The following is a 17,248-nucleotide window of genomic DNA, read 5'->3' on the forward strand; positions in this document are numbered from 1 at the left end:
TTTCACTGTATGTACCTGTATGTGATTGCCTGTGCTTAATAATATTATAAGGATGCAAAAGTGCCTGGAATATGCTGTGTATATTCTGACATTTCTTTAACCAATGCCTTGGTATGGTTTGCTAATAGAGTCTCCAAGCACCGGGACACTCCTGTTCTCAAACTCATTTTACTCCGATGTTTTCTATTCTCTAGGCTGGGGTGATCCGGGGTGAGCATGTGAGAGAGGGGGCAGCTGCCATCAGCTCTGCAGGAGGTGGGACCTGAAAGCAGCTCATTCATTTACATCAAGTGCTGTTAAGCGTGTCCTCCCAGATGCTGCATGGCACATGGCTCCTTCTGGCCTGCTCTCCAGGCCATTTTTGGAGCTGAAAGTGGAGTGGCCGTCCTGTGCCAGGCACTGTGTTGGGGCGGGGGAGACAGACGAGTGCACATATGGTGAGCCCATGAGTGTTTCTTTTCTTGACATGCGGTAGCCCTCCATCCAGTAGGGCCTGCAGACATGCCCTCGGTCCATGCGCGCATGCACACACACACATGCAGATGTACAAACTGGCTCACTGTAAGCAGGACTAGAGGCCAGCACCAGTGGAAGAAGTGGCAGACTCCACAGTGGTGGGGGCAGGAGCAACAGGAGGCCTTCCAGGCACCTTGCAAGTCATCTTGCCTGAGCTGGGAAAAGGAATGGCAATTAGCTAAGTTCAGGAGGGCAGGGAGGAGCAGGCCACAGGCAAGGGTCTCACCTCTGCAGCGGTCCAGAGAAAGAGAAAAGATGGTACATTTGGGATCTGCAAATGCCCACAGGAGCCAGGCAGGTGATGGAGTGGAGGGAAAGGCCAGGTGGGAGCATGTCAGACACATTGGTATATTCTTCATGCCCATTCAGAAAAGTCCTCCCTCCCACTTCCCTTGCCTTAAACCCACTTAGGCTGTCCTTCATTTTTCCATCTTTGAAACGTAGGTAAAGAGAAACTATTCTATAAGAAAAATAGCAGTCTAAATCCAATGATCATATCAATCAGTAAGTGATAGTTGGCTCCTGTTGGGGAGACAACTGGGAGTCATGGGGGCTGGGGCCAACTGAAGAGCACATCCTCCATCTGAAGAGGACAGCTGTTCTTCAACTCCAGCTGTCCAGGGGCTCCAACTCGTGCGGTTTTTCCAAAAAAATAAACAACCTGGAGTTTCGGCAAGTTAGCCAAGGTTTTTTGGGTGGTTGTTGTTGTTGTTTTTAACATTGCTTGATCAAAACAAAACAAAACAAAAAAACAGACCTGTAGACCAAATGGAGCACATTTGCGTGCTGAGCCTTATCCACGGACCGTGCTTGCAGTTCCTTGGTCAAAGGCTCCAGAGGTTCTGAGGGTATTTTTAGAATCCTTCAACAAGTCATTGCTTCTAGTTACTCCTAACCATCCTTCTCTCCCTGCTTTCCAGAAAGAGATGACGAGCAGGATGTGTCACTGACACCCCACCTTATCTTTGGAAGACAGAGAAAAGCTCTTTGCTCCTGGAGTGCTGAGCAGGGAGACCTCCCTGGCTGAAATGGCACGCCTACTTCCAGGAGCAGGAGAGGTGGAGACAACGGTGATTCCTGAGAGACGTTCCCCACTCACCCCGTGTGCTCTTAACCCTCTGAGTGCTGCTAGCCACGACCTGTGGACCTGTCCGACCACAGCATGCAAGAAGGACTGCCCCCTGGCCCCTTCTGGCTCTGAGTCGCCCCGAGGAAGCCTCTGCACTTCCATGCATGTCGCAGCTCTACCTGTGACCTGCCACCTAAGCTTTACTGGAATTCAGGTTTTGAGACTGAGACACTTGTACTTTTCCACTTCTGTCTTGTCAACTGGCCGACTTTTCTGTCACGTGTTTTCTAAGTACCGGGTGAATTTTGGAACTCTGGATGAGCAGCGAGTTTTTCTATAACAAGCCTTCCTTTCAGACCTCCCGCCCTGATCTGATTCTGTGGTTTAACTTCATGCAGGGCCGTGTAGCCACAAGAGATCTGAGACCCACCCCGCAGCCTCAACACGTTTTCCCTGAGAGGCAGATTTCTTTCAGGGACCACTCCATGACCCCGAACAAACCTTAACTACAGGGAGGAGACCGGTCGCGAGCAGAAAGCTGACAAGTTACCAGTTAACTCCAAACAGAATGTGCTTTTTTTTTTTTTTACAACCACACCATTTCTTGTCTCTTCTTTTCAAGATATTTTCTTCCTGTTTCCCAGAAGAGAGGAAGAAAAGGAAATTGTAAATGACCAAGAATGATCAGCCGAAGCCCTGAGCCAGATAGATTAGTGCAGCGTTTGTTCTTGACCAAAGGGGAGGGAGTTGTGGCTGTCTCCACATAATACTAAAATTTCAGTGAAAAAAAAAAAAAACAGAAGTGCAATTGGTTATTTGGTGCACATAACTCAGCCAGCTGGCTCATTGGCTCGTAGCCTTCCCAGCTGGCCCTCTGAGCTCCTTCGTCCAGCCCCTGTTTTGTTTCTCTTCCTTTATACGCCACCCGCCCCCGCCCCCCCCCGGTTGGATTGTGTTGTGGCACAAATTAATTTCTGTCCCTATGATTGTGCCACCGTTGCCAAGGTAACAGTGGAACTGGAGCTAACTTCCTTCGTCCATTCCTTCCCGGTTTTCCCATTCCAGTCAACAAAATAGCACAGTCTGTGCTACATCCTGCCTTTTGAAACCCAAGTGAGTCTTAGTTGCAGAAACGTTGCCTTCTCTGCTTCATCCACAGACCTGGTGGTGGACCCAAGAGCCTGTAACGAAGGGGTGATGATACTCCCAGTGATCCTTTGAATTTGACAAAGTAGCAGTTGGTGGAGGGAAGTAGATAAGAATGTATTAGTGTATTTTAATGTAACACCAATTAAAGAATAACTGAACAACCCTGATCTCATTTCATTATATTTAATGCGTTAAAGCCATTCATGGCTGCTACAAGAGCCTAGAGAACATGAAATCTTTCTTTGTCCAAAGAAAGGGCTGACTGTCTGGGCACTGTGGCATCCTGCCCTGACCCGGCAAAGCCACCTTTGCTTCCCATGTTGTCCAAGTCGTCTCATGGAATCCAAATGCTGCTACCTCTTTCCATCGTGTTGTGCTCTGGTCACCAACAAACATACCCTCTCCCCTTTTTTGGCTTCCTAAGTAACTCTGAGAGAACAAGATAGGCAAAGATTCTTCTCAGCATCATTTTGGGCTGAAAGAATATCTGACTGTCCTAAGGATCCAGAGAACAAAGAAATAAGACCCCCTCTTCCCAACCTATGCAATACGCAGTAAGTACTGCGTGGGGATGTCAAGCAGAGGGACAGAGAGATGAGATCGTGGAGCCCATGCCCTGGGAGGAACTCTGAAACTCTGCTGCCATGGAAAAACCACAGGATTTTTGCATTAAAAAGTTGACCATGTTCCTGCATGTCAGTGATGCCTAATCAAGCAGGATGCTGGACTCTGAAGACATTTGTTATTAATTCTTTTTAAGGTTCTTTTCTGTTGACTGTTTGTGCATATTAAATTCCCATTCAATTTAAAAGACCAAATATTTTTTAAGCTTCGTGGCACAGTTTCCTCCTGGTTATATTTCTAATTGCATTCATCAACTCTTCTAGGATCAGTGCCAGCAAACTACTCTTATTTTTTAATTAGAGTATTCCTATTCCTGCAGAACTTTGTTTGGCAAATTCTAAAGAAAATTATCACAGGTAATTTTTATCTCTTTGACCTGACGACATCCTAAGTACCTCTCATTGCAAAGAGGGGCGATCTGAGCTCTTGGCAGTGGCTCAGGCACCTCCAACTCTCTGCGTCTGAGCCTCACCTCCTGCTTTCTCCTCCTTTATTTCCCACTATTTTTTTTTTTTTTTAGTTGGGTAATACATGTATCCACTGTCTTTTTTATTTCAAGACGTTTCAAAGTGGAAATTTCAAAAAGAAAAGATTACAATGAACATCCACGTCCCCTTCACTTACATGCATCAGTTGTTAACATTTTTTTAACTGTTGACTTTTCCCATATATTTTCTCTTCCTCTGTAAATATACATTCTTATTGCTGAACCATTTCAAAATACGTTGCAGACATCATAAAACCCTAAAATACTTTCTCAATTGCCCCCAAAATGTTTATAGCTTTTTGTTGTGGTTGTTTATCCAGGATCCAATTAGGAATCACACATGGCATTTGCTGTCATTCTCTTTAGTTAATGGGTTAGAGTTCTGTTAGGTATGTGTTTGGTGTGGTGGTGGAGGTGATGGGGTGTGTGTGTGTGTGTGTGTTGTGTGTGTGATGACACTGATGTTATTAAGGATTTCAGGCTGGTTTTCTGTAGAATGTTCCACAATATGGATTTTTTTTTTTCCTGGTTGTTTCCTCTTTATTAGACTCAGTTAAACATATTTTTTTAAGGAACAATACTACATAAGTGATGTTTCCTTCCTATTGCATTTATCAGGAAGCATATAATGTCTAGTCGTCTCTTTTCATGATATGAAGCTTGACCAGTGGGTTCAGGTGTTGTCGGCCTGATCCATTCATTATAAAGGTAAATAATTCATTAGGAAGCTCTGAAATTCAGCATGCACACATATTATAGAGTTTGAGGCTATGCAAATGTGCGTTCTTTTCTTAATACTCTCAAAGAGGTGCAGGGTCTCCAAAAGATTATTACCATTGCAGTTAAATGATATAGCAATGATAAAGGATTCATAACTTCCCATTTAACAGAGGGAAGGGGAAGGAGGAAGGGGGCACTACATTAGTATGCTGGCTAATGAGAATTTGTATGGTTCCTGTAGCCAGAGTTGAAATACGTGTAATTTTTTTTTTTTTTTTTGCTCCCATCCTCAATGACTTCCTGTTCAGACCCATGGTTTATTTTAGAGAGCATGTATTCTCATTGAAGGTGATTGTTCAAGGGTGCAAAAATTGTGGGGTTTTTTGTGGGGGGGGGTAGGAATCTTAGATATTACAGTGGGTTGTGGCCCTTCAAAGGGCCATAGTAGGTATAAAATTTCTATGTGGTATTAAAATTTCAGAAGGATGATTAAGAATAAAATATCTTAGAGGGCTCCTTAGGAGGATGATAATGGAAAAAAAAAAAAAGGTTGAGAAATACTCATCTAGAGTCAGGTTCTGCTTCTTAGGTGTTAATTCTCTCTTCCTGGGGTGTTTTTTCATTTCTGAGGACTAGGATGAGTGGAAGCAACTTCAAGAGATTTCTTAATCCATTCCTTCTACCCTCCCAAACCATATCAGTAACATTCCCCGTGAAAACCCCATTCTCCTCTCGAAGACCTCAGGCATAGACATTTCACAGCATCCTTTGGTATACCCCACTGAACACTTCACAACATCTGAAATCCTCCCATTTAACCTGAGCCAAATCTTTGGGTTTCAGCATACCTTTCCTAGTGTCTCACATTAAGAGAGATCCAGGGATTATCTAGGATAAGAAACAGCATAATAAATGAGAGCCTTATTTGCATATCCGTTAAGTATTTGAAGACTGTTAGCAAATGGCCTTCAGCCTCCTTTCCCTTCCGCTCTCCCAGGGGCAGAATTCTCTTGGAAGACTTGTTGCCCTGTTGCTAACATTTCTGCACCTCCATTTGAACCCTTCCCCAGGCTTTCCATGTCACTGTGCATTACGGATGTAACCAACAGTGAATGTGTAAGAAATTACCGCATGCTTTCTCCAAACTTTATTGTGGCTTTGCTAAGTCCTGACTTGCTTTATAAATTTTCTTTTCTATTTGTCCACACTAAATCCATATCTATATTATATTCAACCATTTTGGTTTATCTTCCTGAGTTGCCTTCATTTCTACCTTTATTAGGCCTCATCAGATCATGCTGTTTTGTTTTAATCCCTTCTTTAATTGGCACAGCTTTAAGAGACTTGGAGGGAGCGCCTCTCATCTTTTTGTGGTGATGTAGGCCAAGTCGTCATCTGGTCATTGATAGAAGCACATCATTCCCTCTGGTCTCTGACCTTCTATCACTTCCACACCCCATGGGTATCACACTGTGAGTCAAAGAAATATCATGGGACAAGTAGAGCCATGTCTTCAAGAAATGTGTACAGAGGCAAAATCACAAGAAGGAGTCAGATGTGTCATTTGGATAATACTGTTGTCATTTGTGTTTGGATCATTTTGGTCCTTGATAAAATAGGTGATTCTCTCCTAGAATTAGCCAAACAAAGTGTTTTGGAAATAGAAGGATTTTTTTCCCCTGCTTTAAAAAGTATGTTAACAGCCAAAAACTTTTAACAGGTTGTTTCCCTCTGGGAAGTTATTAATTCTGGGTAGGAATTTTTTGATGAATAAATAAGGATTTTTGTAACTTTTAGAGGGGAGAGTCTATTTCTAATCTGACATTTAAGCTGTGTTACTAGTTTTTAGTGTTCTAATTTTAAGATTTTCCTGTATCTTTTCTAATTGCATCAGAAAAAAGATGTTTACTATATTTTAGTTCCATTTGTGATTAAATTAAAGATTTGACTATAAGAACAAACTAATACAATTACATCAATTAGAAAAGCAAGAGGAAATGAAAGGATATTTATGAAATCAGTTCATGTGAGCTTAGGAATTCAAATGTCACAAATAAAAGACACATAACCATCACCTGTCTTTTTTGTGTGTGCTCAATTTCTTTCACAGGTATGTTTTTCGTCTTGCAGTGGTCTTGGAGCAGGTAAATGAAAAGAAAACAGTTAATTCTACAAAAAGTAATTCAAAATGTGTTTGAGAACACACTGCACATATTTGTATTCTAACAGAAGTTCCTTTACACTTTTCAGATTTTCCCAGGAGGGTACGTCATGCATATAATTTAGCTGCTCCACAGATGAATGTGGTGTGTATTTTTTCTTGCAGTAGGATTCAATACTAAATTTGATGACAACCTTGCGTGTAAATATAATAAATCTTGACTAGAGAAATAGTTCATCAATCAGAGTAAATAAACCTGAGTTTTAACCTCAGGTTTGCCACTGCCTTCCTTGTGAGATCCTGAGTAGTATATTTAATTGTTCTCTGCCTCAGATTTCTGAACTTCAACTGCTTATAGATTTATTCCTATATGACTTATAATTATTTTTGCAAAATAATATAAGATAAAAGTATTAACATGTCTGGGAAACAAATATATACATTTTATATATTTATATGTTATTAGTACATTTCTAGCCACTTTAGAGTAATTGTGATTCCAATAACAGCCACTGTTGCTAATAGCCACAATCGAATACTCTGTCTGACAAAAGCTATTTGTGATGAGGTGATTTCTAGACAGAGGGTGGTGAGGAATGAGGCTTCTGGAACCCCAGCACAAATATAAAGGGTTCCTCTACTTCTCGGTTCCACCGTCTGAAATGTACACGGAGATGTGACAGAGAGGCAGACTATGGACGGAATGTGGCCTGCAGGCACGTTTTGTTAGACTGACACAGTTTGTTTTTCTTCTTTTTAACTAGCTGCCAACATCTAAAAAATTGAGAAATCTGATGCCTAAAAATCAGAATTTCTGGCTCCTCTTACAAAATCAGAAGATCTGGCAACACCGGGCTTTTGTTTTCGTGTGGCAGGAACTGGCTGAGAAGTGGTGGACCCATTTAGATGGAGCATGTTCTCTCCAATTTACCAATGTCCTCACCACTCCCTACTGAGTCCCAGACAAGCGGCTGTCAGTTGCCATTGTCCTCTGAGGCTGGTAGGTTTCCCTCGCTCCCTCCCGTTTCCTGCCACTCCCCTGAAGGCATTTCAGGTGCAGCCCCTGCTACACGGTGTCTAGAGAGGCCTTTAATTTTTAAGTTGATCCCTATACATATTGACTACCTGCTATATTATGTTGTTCTTTCTAGTAGCCTACACTGTATTCCTGATATAAATAGTAAACTGTTTTAGAAGATAATAAATTCAAATCCAATGCCTTCAGTCCCTCCACCCAGATACTCCCATGGACATTAAGCTGATCACTACATCTATCCAACTTTCAATTATTTTAAATTCTTAAACTTCAGCTCTGCTTCCAGGCAAACTTCAATGCTACATTGACCAAAATGATAAAAAGTCACTGAAAAGCAGTGGTAGTGTCATTTATAACAATTATATCTTTTATCCTATTTTTCTACTTTTTCTTTGTGAAGTAGATTTCAGCAGAACACAGTGTGTTAATGGAAACTTCTCATTGTTTTAATGCAGCATTCCTCATCTGAGTTTTCATGAACACAAAAACCAAGCACAAATTCCCAGTACTTAATAGATTAAAAACTAAATGAGGAAATCCGATCTAAATAAACCTTGATTGAGTTTATAACTGTATTACTGCGCACTAGATGAAGCTTAATATCTGCTCCAGAGGAAATTCTATCATACAACTGAGACATGATCTCACATAGTATCAGATCAGCAAAGAGAGTCTAAGCATTTTCAAGAACTATGTAGAACACAGAGGGGGAAAGGTATCAACAGAATCCTCTGTTTACTAACTCAGAAACAATGTTACAAGTAACTGTGCTCTGACTGTGCACATATAGGTCTCTGCGATGATGTATTTGATACTGCTAAAAACTGCATGTGGACGGAACCACAAGAGGCAGCAGCGTTCAGAAAATTCGTGAACTGTGACTTGTTGATTTATCTAAAGGTTAATTATTTTACTTAGGGTTTGTCTTATCAGAAGTCTAATCACATGAAGGTACAACAGAGATACTTGACCCACGTGAGTCTGTGGTTAAGACAAAATCTTGGTAAAGATGTGGAGGCCTTTTAGACCAGATCAAGCCTAGTGGGAAAAGTTCACATTGGCTGGAAGTGAAGAACTGGGCTGCCTACCCCTGCCCTGTCGGTGGATGAGAACCTAGCCCCTTCTCTGCTCAAAACCCTACAATGCCCCCCTTTGCACTCTGCTTAAAAACTTCAGCTGCCCCTTTCTCCCTCCACTCCTACACCCCGGGCCTCCCAGCTGGACTTGCACATGCTGAGCACACTCACACTCATGGCTTCTGTCCAGGTGTTCCCCTGCCTGGATGCTCTTCCCCCACATAGGCTCATGGCCAATTCCTTCTCCCCCTTCAAGTTCTAGCTGGAGCATCACCTTCTCATTGAGGCCCCTGCCGATCACAACTGCCCCCCAGGGTCACCAGGATTCCTGAGCTCCCTTTCTCTGCTCAAATTTTCCTTCTCCTGTAGTGTTTATATAAATCATATATATACACAATATGTAAATATATATACATTATATAATTTATATTATATGATATTTATTAGGTTTATTACTGTTTCTTGTCTGTCCCTCACCCCACTAGAATATAAATTTCACATCAGGGATTTCTATCTCTGTCACCTAAAAGAGAGTGTCTGGCACACAGTAGATGCTTAATAAACCTTTGATAAATTAATGAATGAATGAATAGAATTAATGGCAGATAGGTGTCTAATTAAGGTCTGCTATCAAAGAGAAATAAATTAAAAGCAATATATAATAATATTAATTTGATGATACACCAGGAAGTGTACATTTATTAAGTGTATACTATAGACTTAAGTATACTCTAAGCATTTTACATGGATAATCTTACTCAATGCCCTGTGAGGTTGGCTATCCATGTTTATCTCTACAATCAAGGTTACCCAAGTAATTTGCCCAAAGTTGCAAGTAAGGGGATGGAGCTAGGATTTAACACCCCTCAGGTGTCCTCCAGAGCCCTCACTCTTAGCCACAGGAGACACCTTCACCCTCTAGGCATTGAGCTCTTCTTCAGATTTATCTTCTTCTCTATGGACACAGGCTCTGTGTGGTGGAGCAATTCAGCTTTCAGTTTCTTTTTGGTCATTTGTCAGTGTGATTGCATTAGTGCTTCTATGACCAGTCCAACTGAGATTATCAAGTATTTCTATTCACAAGATGCGCAGCATTCACAAACACAAAGTGGACCCTGAGTCTGACATGAGGCGGGACAATGGATCTAACAGGGAGACATCAAGAAGGTCAGAATGGCTAGTCCACAAAGTGTTGAGTGGTGTCAGAGTAAGACCAGAGGCCAGGATGGGGTCTGTGAGTGGGCAGGAGACAGGAAGACCATCTATGAGTCCAGGAGGAATCACAGTGGGAGCAAGGTGTTCAATGATCAATTAAAACAGTACCTAAGAAATGTCTAGGTCTTGCTCCCTGCTATGAGATGGAAAAAAAAGCATACATTTCACTCATCCTTAGGGGAAAACTAGCAGACTTTTAAGAATTAATAAATACCCAAAGCAGATCTTAGCCTTGACCATAGGAAGTTTGCAGAACTGAAAAAAAAACTTTTTTAATTCAAAAATTCTAAAATTAAATTTAAAAAATTAATTTAAAAAATAAAGAAGTTCGCAGAACTATCAGTTAATTTTTGCTGATTTTCTTTCTCTACTAAAGAAATTAAATGGCATTAATTCTTCAGCTGTAATGTAAAATACACGATTATGTGAACAAATAAGAAATATGTAACCAAAAGGCTAGAGAGCACTACATGGCTGTGACATTTCTTAATGCACATATTCCATGGACTAATTGAGAAATGAATAGGAATCACATTACATTTGAAAAGCAGCATCCATTCCATTCCACCTGACTCCTTTGAGGTCACCAGGAGTTATGCAGACCGTAAATGTTCTCTAGTTCCTTGTTCCACTGGGAGATCTTTACTATGTCAGGAAGTAATCCCAGCCTGTGTTTTAAGGCTGAATGAAATAGATATGCTGTGAGGAAATGAATGACTTGTACCTTCCCATTCCTAGGGCTTCACGGACATTGTCCACAAAATGATTCAACTACAGAATATAGAAGGAGGCAGCATTTGTCAAGAGAGGGGCAGTGGGGGAGGTGTTTTTTGGTTTTTGTTTTTAAATAGTAAATTATTAGATTCACCAACTATTGAACCATGGAAGTTAAAGAAAAGTCATTCAAAAGGTGAGCCCCATTTCACACTTCTAACCTTGGCATGAGATTCCTGAGGTTGTGCAGATAACATCAGGTACAGTTTTGTTATTACAAACTGGCAGAGCATTCTCTGGACAGTGAATTTGCCACAACTCTGTGAGCCTATGGGTTTGAAATAAAAGAAATAAAAAACTACAAGTCCACAAAGTCCCTAAGAGCGATAAGCCAGTCTTTGCCATGTGGTCTGTTTGCATTCAGAAAAAGGATTGTGCTGCCCTGGGCTCATGACATTTCATTGGAATTTGCATTATCCCTCCTAAGGGACTGCAAAGAGACTCTGTGCTACTTGGATAGAGAAATGTTAGAGGAAAATACTAAAGCACCTCCCCTACTGCAAAGAAGAAGGGAAAAGAAATGAGGTGGTTTTTGCCTGAACCTCTTCTGCTGCTCATCGATTCCGAGGCGCTGTGTTGGAAAGAACTGGCTGTGCTGAGAGCTTTCAGGGGAATTAGGAAGGCATGTTGGGGGGAGAAGGGCTGGGAATTAATCTACTTTGTGCCACGCACAGTTCTTGGTACTTGATGGGTATTCTCCACCCAGTTCTCACAACCGTTCTTCAAGGGAGTTACTGGTGACAACCATTCCAGAGGTGAGAGGGAGGGCGGCTGCGTGCAGGGCAGTGGTGAGCTCACACAGGGACAGTCCTCACTGTCATCTGGTGCTAGGCATCATGCCAAGCGTTTGAGTTGGAATATCTGAATTATTCCTCTCCACCATCCTGTGAAGTGGACACCATTGTTGTTACTCCCATTTTACAGACGAGGAAACTGAGGTTGCGGAGTAAGTCTCCTCTTCAAAGTCATGCAGCTGGCTAGAGGTGGCGCTGGGATTTGAACCTGGGCAGTCGGTCTCCAGAGCCCCCTCTGCTAATCACTATGTTATAGGCCCCTCCATTCCTCCTTTTAGGTTGCTCACTTGCTATCCTGGTGACAAAGCTGCTTTCACCTTGAGAATCACACAATATGCAGACCTGGAAAAGCCCAGAGGACCCTTGGGAAGCTGTGATGAGGAAGTGACACCAGGTGAGACAAATGTTTCTTTCCCGGCATAGAAAGTGTGAGTCCGGGGGCGCCTAGGGGACATGGTCGGTTAAGTGCCTGCCTTTGGCTCAGGTCATGATTCTAGGGTCCCGGAATCGAGCCCCACATCCATCTGGGGAAGAAGGACTAAGTGGGGAAGCTCAGTGTCTGCCAGCTTGACAAGACCAGTCAGGGGTACAGGAGAGCTCTTGCCCCTTTGATGCAGAGCGCACACCTGCTGATTGTCCCACAAGACGGTTTGTTCCTGACCAGACTTAGTCTTCCAGGAAAGACTGGTATATACCAAGGACAGGGAAGTAAAGATTGTCTCCTCAAATCTGGCAATAGGAATACACTAGAAGACAAGGGGGGGGGGCAGAGTTCCAGCTGATTCAGTAGACATTTGCATCCCTACTGTGGCTGAACACTCTTAGTAGGTCCTCATTTAGCATCGCAACCTCCTCACAGATGCTATCATCAGATGGATTTCACAGGGGCAGGAGTATGAAAGCCTCAGCTCTCGCTTTGGCTACGTGCATCTGTCTGTTTTTTTCTCAACCCTTGGTTTAGAAGCCCTTTGGGAAGAATGATTTTCCCTTCTGTACAAATCTTCACCATTCATTCTTACTCCAGTCGTGTCAGGTAGTTACTAAGGTGCGGTGTGCATTAGGGCCAGCTAGGAGACACTGAGGATTCAAAGAAGACACCTGATAATTACTAGAGTTCAGATACAGTTGATACGTGAATACAGAATGGAGAAAGCAGCTATTACCAATGGATGACTCGCCAAAATAGACTCATCTGGCTAGCAGCAGAAGAAAAATTTTTTAGGGAAAAAAAACTGTACCCTTTTCTCTACCATTCTTAGAAAGATTGTCCTGAAGGGCAGACTCTTTATTTTAATGAAATTATGGGAAAAAACAAAATAGCAAATAAGCTTCAGCAGTTTAGGGAAAAGATGTGCTCAAACTCTTCTTAGAAAGTGAGCCTCTAAACTAAAGAGGTCCCTCTTCCTGCATGTCCATTCTCTTTGACCTTTGCATTTCTTCAGGCTCTCCTTGCTTGTGCCCATCACTCTACGGAAGTGAGGGGAGGGCTTTCCCTGTCTCTAGGATCTTCTCTCACCATTCACTTTTCACAAACTGAAGCCTGCAGAGTGCCCGTTCCAAATTGCAGACCTGATCATGTCCCCTTTCTTGTCCCCTCTAGAATCCTTCAGAGGCAGCCCACTCCCACCAGAACAGACTTCTCTCTTTGGTGAGGCCCAAGGCAGGCTTCTCACAGGTTAGAAAGGATGGCCAACAATCCTCTCACTCCTAGATTTCTTTTTTTTATTTTGTGGACTAGAAAGTTTAAAATTCAACAATAGAGGGTGATTTAGGAATGCTACCATCTATCATCACCTTGTTTCATAGAAGAAAGGACATTTCAATGCCCAAAGAATAGAGAAAGTAGATCTAAGAATAAACATTACTCTGCTACGTTCCCCCAGCGTGCATACATAACCTACGCCTTCAGCAGAGCACTGACTGAGGCAACTGGGTTGTAATGCCGCTGTTTGAAATAGTTCATTTGGTGGCAGTGATGTTGGTTTTCCCCAGGGAGTCCTGAAGGCCTAGAGTAGAGGCACCTGATATGCTTGAGCAGCCCAGCCCTTCCATACCTGCTCACTCTCCACATGATCCTGCTTGCACCTGGAAGAGGACATTCCCTGGAGGGCAGGCAGACTCTCCAGGACTCCTGTGACCACCCCTACAGATGAGAAATAGCATCTGTGTATGTGTGCATATGTATACGTATATTGCATACACAGACACTTAGGCCCTCGATATATTCTCTGTGTTTGTCCACCGAGATGTCCACAGATTCTCTGTGTTTGTCCACCGATATATTCTCTGTTTGTCCACTGATGACAGTGACATGCCGGTTCAATGAACACATCTAGTGCCCAGATCTTGACATGTGAATACTAATTTCTATGTAAAGGAACCAGGAATTCTTGGAGAAATGCTTGGTGCCAGGGCTGGAGCAGAGAAAATCCAAGATGAGTATGGAACCATGAGCATCAAGAGCTGGGAAAATGTTCATATGCTTTAAGGTAGAAAGTCCCTTTTTAGGAAACTATCTAAATGAAACATTCATAAATGCTGAAAAAAACTGAGTCATAAATATGCTCATTACTTCATTGTTTATAATAAGGAAAATTGGAAGCAACCCAAATAACAAACAATAGGGCAAATAACCAAAGCCAGTTATGAATATTCACTAAACTGGATGTCATAGAGATGTTAAGTTCATGACGATGCTTATATTATAATGTTAAGTCATAAATGCCACATCTCAATCTAGTATGAGTACGAGTCCTAACTGGGGTCTGTCTCTTCACGGCAGCCTTCTAAAAGGGAAGCCCTTCTGCTCTATCTCATGTATCCCAGCATCTATCAGGGCCTTGAGGTGGAGTTGGCATTCTTGCTCCTTCAAGATCTTGACTCCTGCTCTCAAATACCATCTGTCCTTCAAGGTTTATACCATTCAGCCCTACATTTACCGCCCCATCCACAATCATCATCTTTAGTCATCCTCCAAAGCTGCCCTAATTCACTGAAGACTTTGGCACCAGTTTCCCCCTGTTCCTCTCATTCTTCTCGTAGGGATCTTCCTTGGCCACACGGACAGTACATCCAACAACTTGGCCGCTCAGTTGACTTGACATCCCTATGCCAACACTCTTCCCCTCTAATCTAATTTAGCAATCTGAAACCATGTCCTTGGACCTCATTATCATACTGCCCTGTTCCAGCTTTGAAATGTTAAACACAGGGCACCTGGGTGGCTCCATCGGTTAAGCGGTTAAGCGTCTGACTCTTGATTTCAGCTCAGGTCATGATCGCGGGGTGGTGAGATTGAGCCCTGAGTCGGCCTCTGTGTGGAACGTGGAGCTTCTGTTCCTCTCCCCACCAGCCACAACTGCTCTCTCTCTCAAAAAAAAAAAAAAAAAAAAGTGAAACTCCCAGACCCCACTGTAAATCTATTCTTCCACTTTTTTCTTAGCAACCTCAACGTTCTGGTTGCTCTGTTCTAATGCATTCACTCTGTTTTCCCAGATGATTGGATAGCCATTAATAAGCAACCTCCTTATGACTTAGGTTAAGCGGAAGTTTTAAAATAGCAACTTAGAGGAGGGGAGCTTAGTTGTTGGCATAGAAGGAGTCCCCTAGGCTCACCTTATCCCCGGAACACAGCTAGATAACTATCAAATCATTCTGAATACCCAAGAAATGGACCTGAGGACCGACAGAACAAACTCCACAATAGAGGGAGAGAAGAGGCCACGTCACAGAAAGTAGGAGGTGCAGAGATGTGGTTTGGGGGAGAAACAGATGGCGGGTGCCATGGAGGGGAGGGAGCCCTGGTCGCAGAGGAAGGTGAGAGAGAGTGAAGCACACAGGGGATCACACAAGGAAAATACTTCCCTAAAGCCAGTGGCTGGGAAAACAAGAGGGGCTGATTTTTCTGACACTTTGCAATCAGCAGGGCTTGAAGACTGGAGTTAGAAAGTTCAGTGGGCTTGGCTGGGATAGAGCCCTGAGGGTGCTGCCCAATCCTGGAGTGAAGGCAGGCAAGCAACCCTGGAGCAGACAGCACGATCTGAGGATCGCCTAAGGTGCACGGGAGGAGACTGTTCACTCTTGTTGGAGCACATTTGTGAGAGATGGTGTTGGCAGAGTCACGTCTCCTGGGACAAAAAGCCAACGGGCACCATTTTCCTCTGCCACCCCTCAGCATAGAGGCAGAGCCACCTGAGGTAAATAGCACAGCACTCACACCGGCTGCCTAAGCTCCTTACACCAAGTGCCACTCCCCTGTGCTCTTCTGGGACTATTTTTCTCCAGCAGGTGTGTCTCAGTCCCAGGGCAGCAGGCCCCTTCCCCAGAAGACTAGCAGAAACCCCTGTACACACCTCATTTACTGAACAGAGAGTTCTGCAAGGCTTCAGTTCTAGTGAAAGTAGCCTCAGGTCTCATTTAATAAGCAGACCAGAGCACACCTGGTTAAAACTCCCCACACTCTGACCAAGGTCCAAACACTAACCACAGCAGGCAAGGAGACCCTCGGCAGATGCCTGGCCTGAGGATAGAGCAGCCAATACACAGCAGCAGAGTAAACGTGGCACACACTGGAAACACTCCTGGAAGTGCCAGGCCTTGGACACTATATGACCTCTTCTTCATAAAGCCATTACTGTCAGGACCAGAAAGCATAGCAGGCTTTTCTAGAAGTCAGAGACTTCAAAAAAATGCCAAGATGGAGGAATTTATCCCAAATGAAAGAATTTATCCCAAATGAAAGAACAAGATAAGGTCATGGCCAGAGATCGAATCAAAACCCAATGTAAGTAATATACCTGATGGAGAATTTAGAGCCCCAATCATAAGGATACTCTCTGGGCTTAGGAAAAGAATGGAAGAATTCAGGGAGGCCCTTACCACAGAGATAAAAGAGTTAAAAAACAATCAGTCAGAAATGAAAAATGCAGGGGTGCCTGGGTGGGTCAGTCATTAAGCATCTGCCTTCAGCTCAGGTCATGATCCCAGGGTCCTGGGATCGAGCCCCGCATTGGGCTCTCTGCTCTGCGGGAAGCCTGCTTCTCCCTCTCCCACTCCCCCTGCTTGTGTTCCCTCTCTCACTGTGTCTCTCTCTCTCTGTCAAATAAATAAATAAATAAATCTTAAAAAAAAAAAAAAAGAAATGAAAAATGCAATAACAAAGATTCGAAACAGACTTGATGCAATGAATACAAGGATGGAAGAAGCAGGGAAACAAATTAGTGACCTAGAAGACAAACCAATAGAAAATAATGAAGCTGAACAAAAGGATGAAGAGTTATGCAAGACGAGAATAGACTTAGGGAACTCCATGACTCCATCAAAGGTAATAACATTTGTATCATAGGAGTCTCAGAAGAAGAGGGGGGCATAAAATTTATTTGAGGAAATAATAGCTAAAAATTGCCCAAATCTGGGGAAGGAAACAGACATCCAGACCAAGGAGGCACAAAGAACCTCCATCAAAATTGACAAAAGCAGGCCAACATCAAGACATATTGTAATTAAATTTGCAAAATATAGCGATAAAGAAAAAAAAAATCCTAAAAACAGCAAGACAAAAGAAGTCCCTAACTTATAAGGGAAAACCCATAAGGCTGGCTACAGATCTCTCAACAGAAACTATGCAA

The 17,248-nt window shown here is 42.9% G+C and overlaps 1 protein-coding gene across 2 annotated transcripts in view; it reads left to right on the forward strand.

The window, feature by feature from the left end:
* MOB3B (MOB kinase activator 3B) overlaps window positions 1–17,248 on the forward strand; it is a 212,408-nt gene that overhangs the window by 186,495 nt on the left and 8,665 nt on the right. Inside the window, exon 4 of one of the 2 annotated variants that reach the window (XR_004681303.1) lies at window positions 11,900–12,015. Coding sequence is in view for 1 of the 2 variants with exons in the window: in XM_035016525.1 (XP_034872416.1) it covers window positions 1,437–1,466 (30 nt within the window). In the remaining variant the exon portion in view is untranslated. Of the gene's footprint in view, window positions 1–1,436; window positions 6,640–11,899; window positions 12,016–17,248 lie in introns of those variants that run through there. The other variant, XM_035016525.1, reaches the window with a different exon arrangement.

Source organism: Mirounga leonina, unplaced genomic scaffold, assembly GCF_011800145.1.
Source record: "Mirounga leonina isolate KUSES-001 unplaced genomic scaffold, KU_Mleo_1.0 Mir_170, whole genome shotgun sequence".
NCBI classification, from domain to species: Eukaryota; Metazoa; Chordata; class Mammalia; order Carnivora; family Phocidae; genus Mirounga; species Mirounga leonina.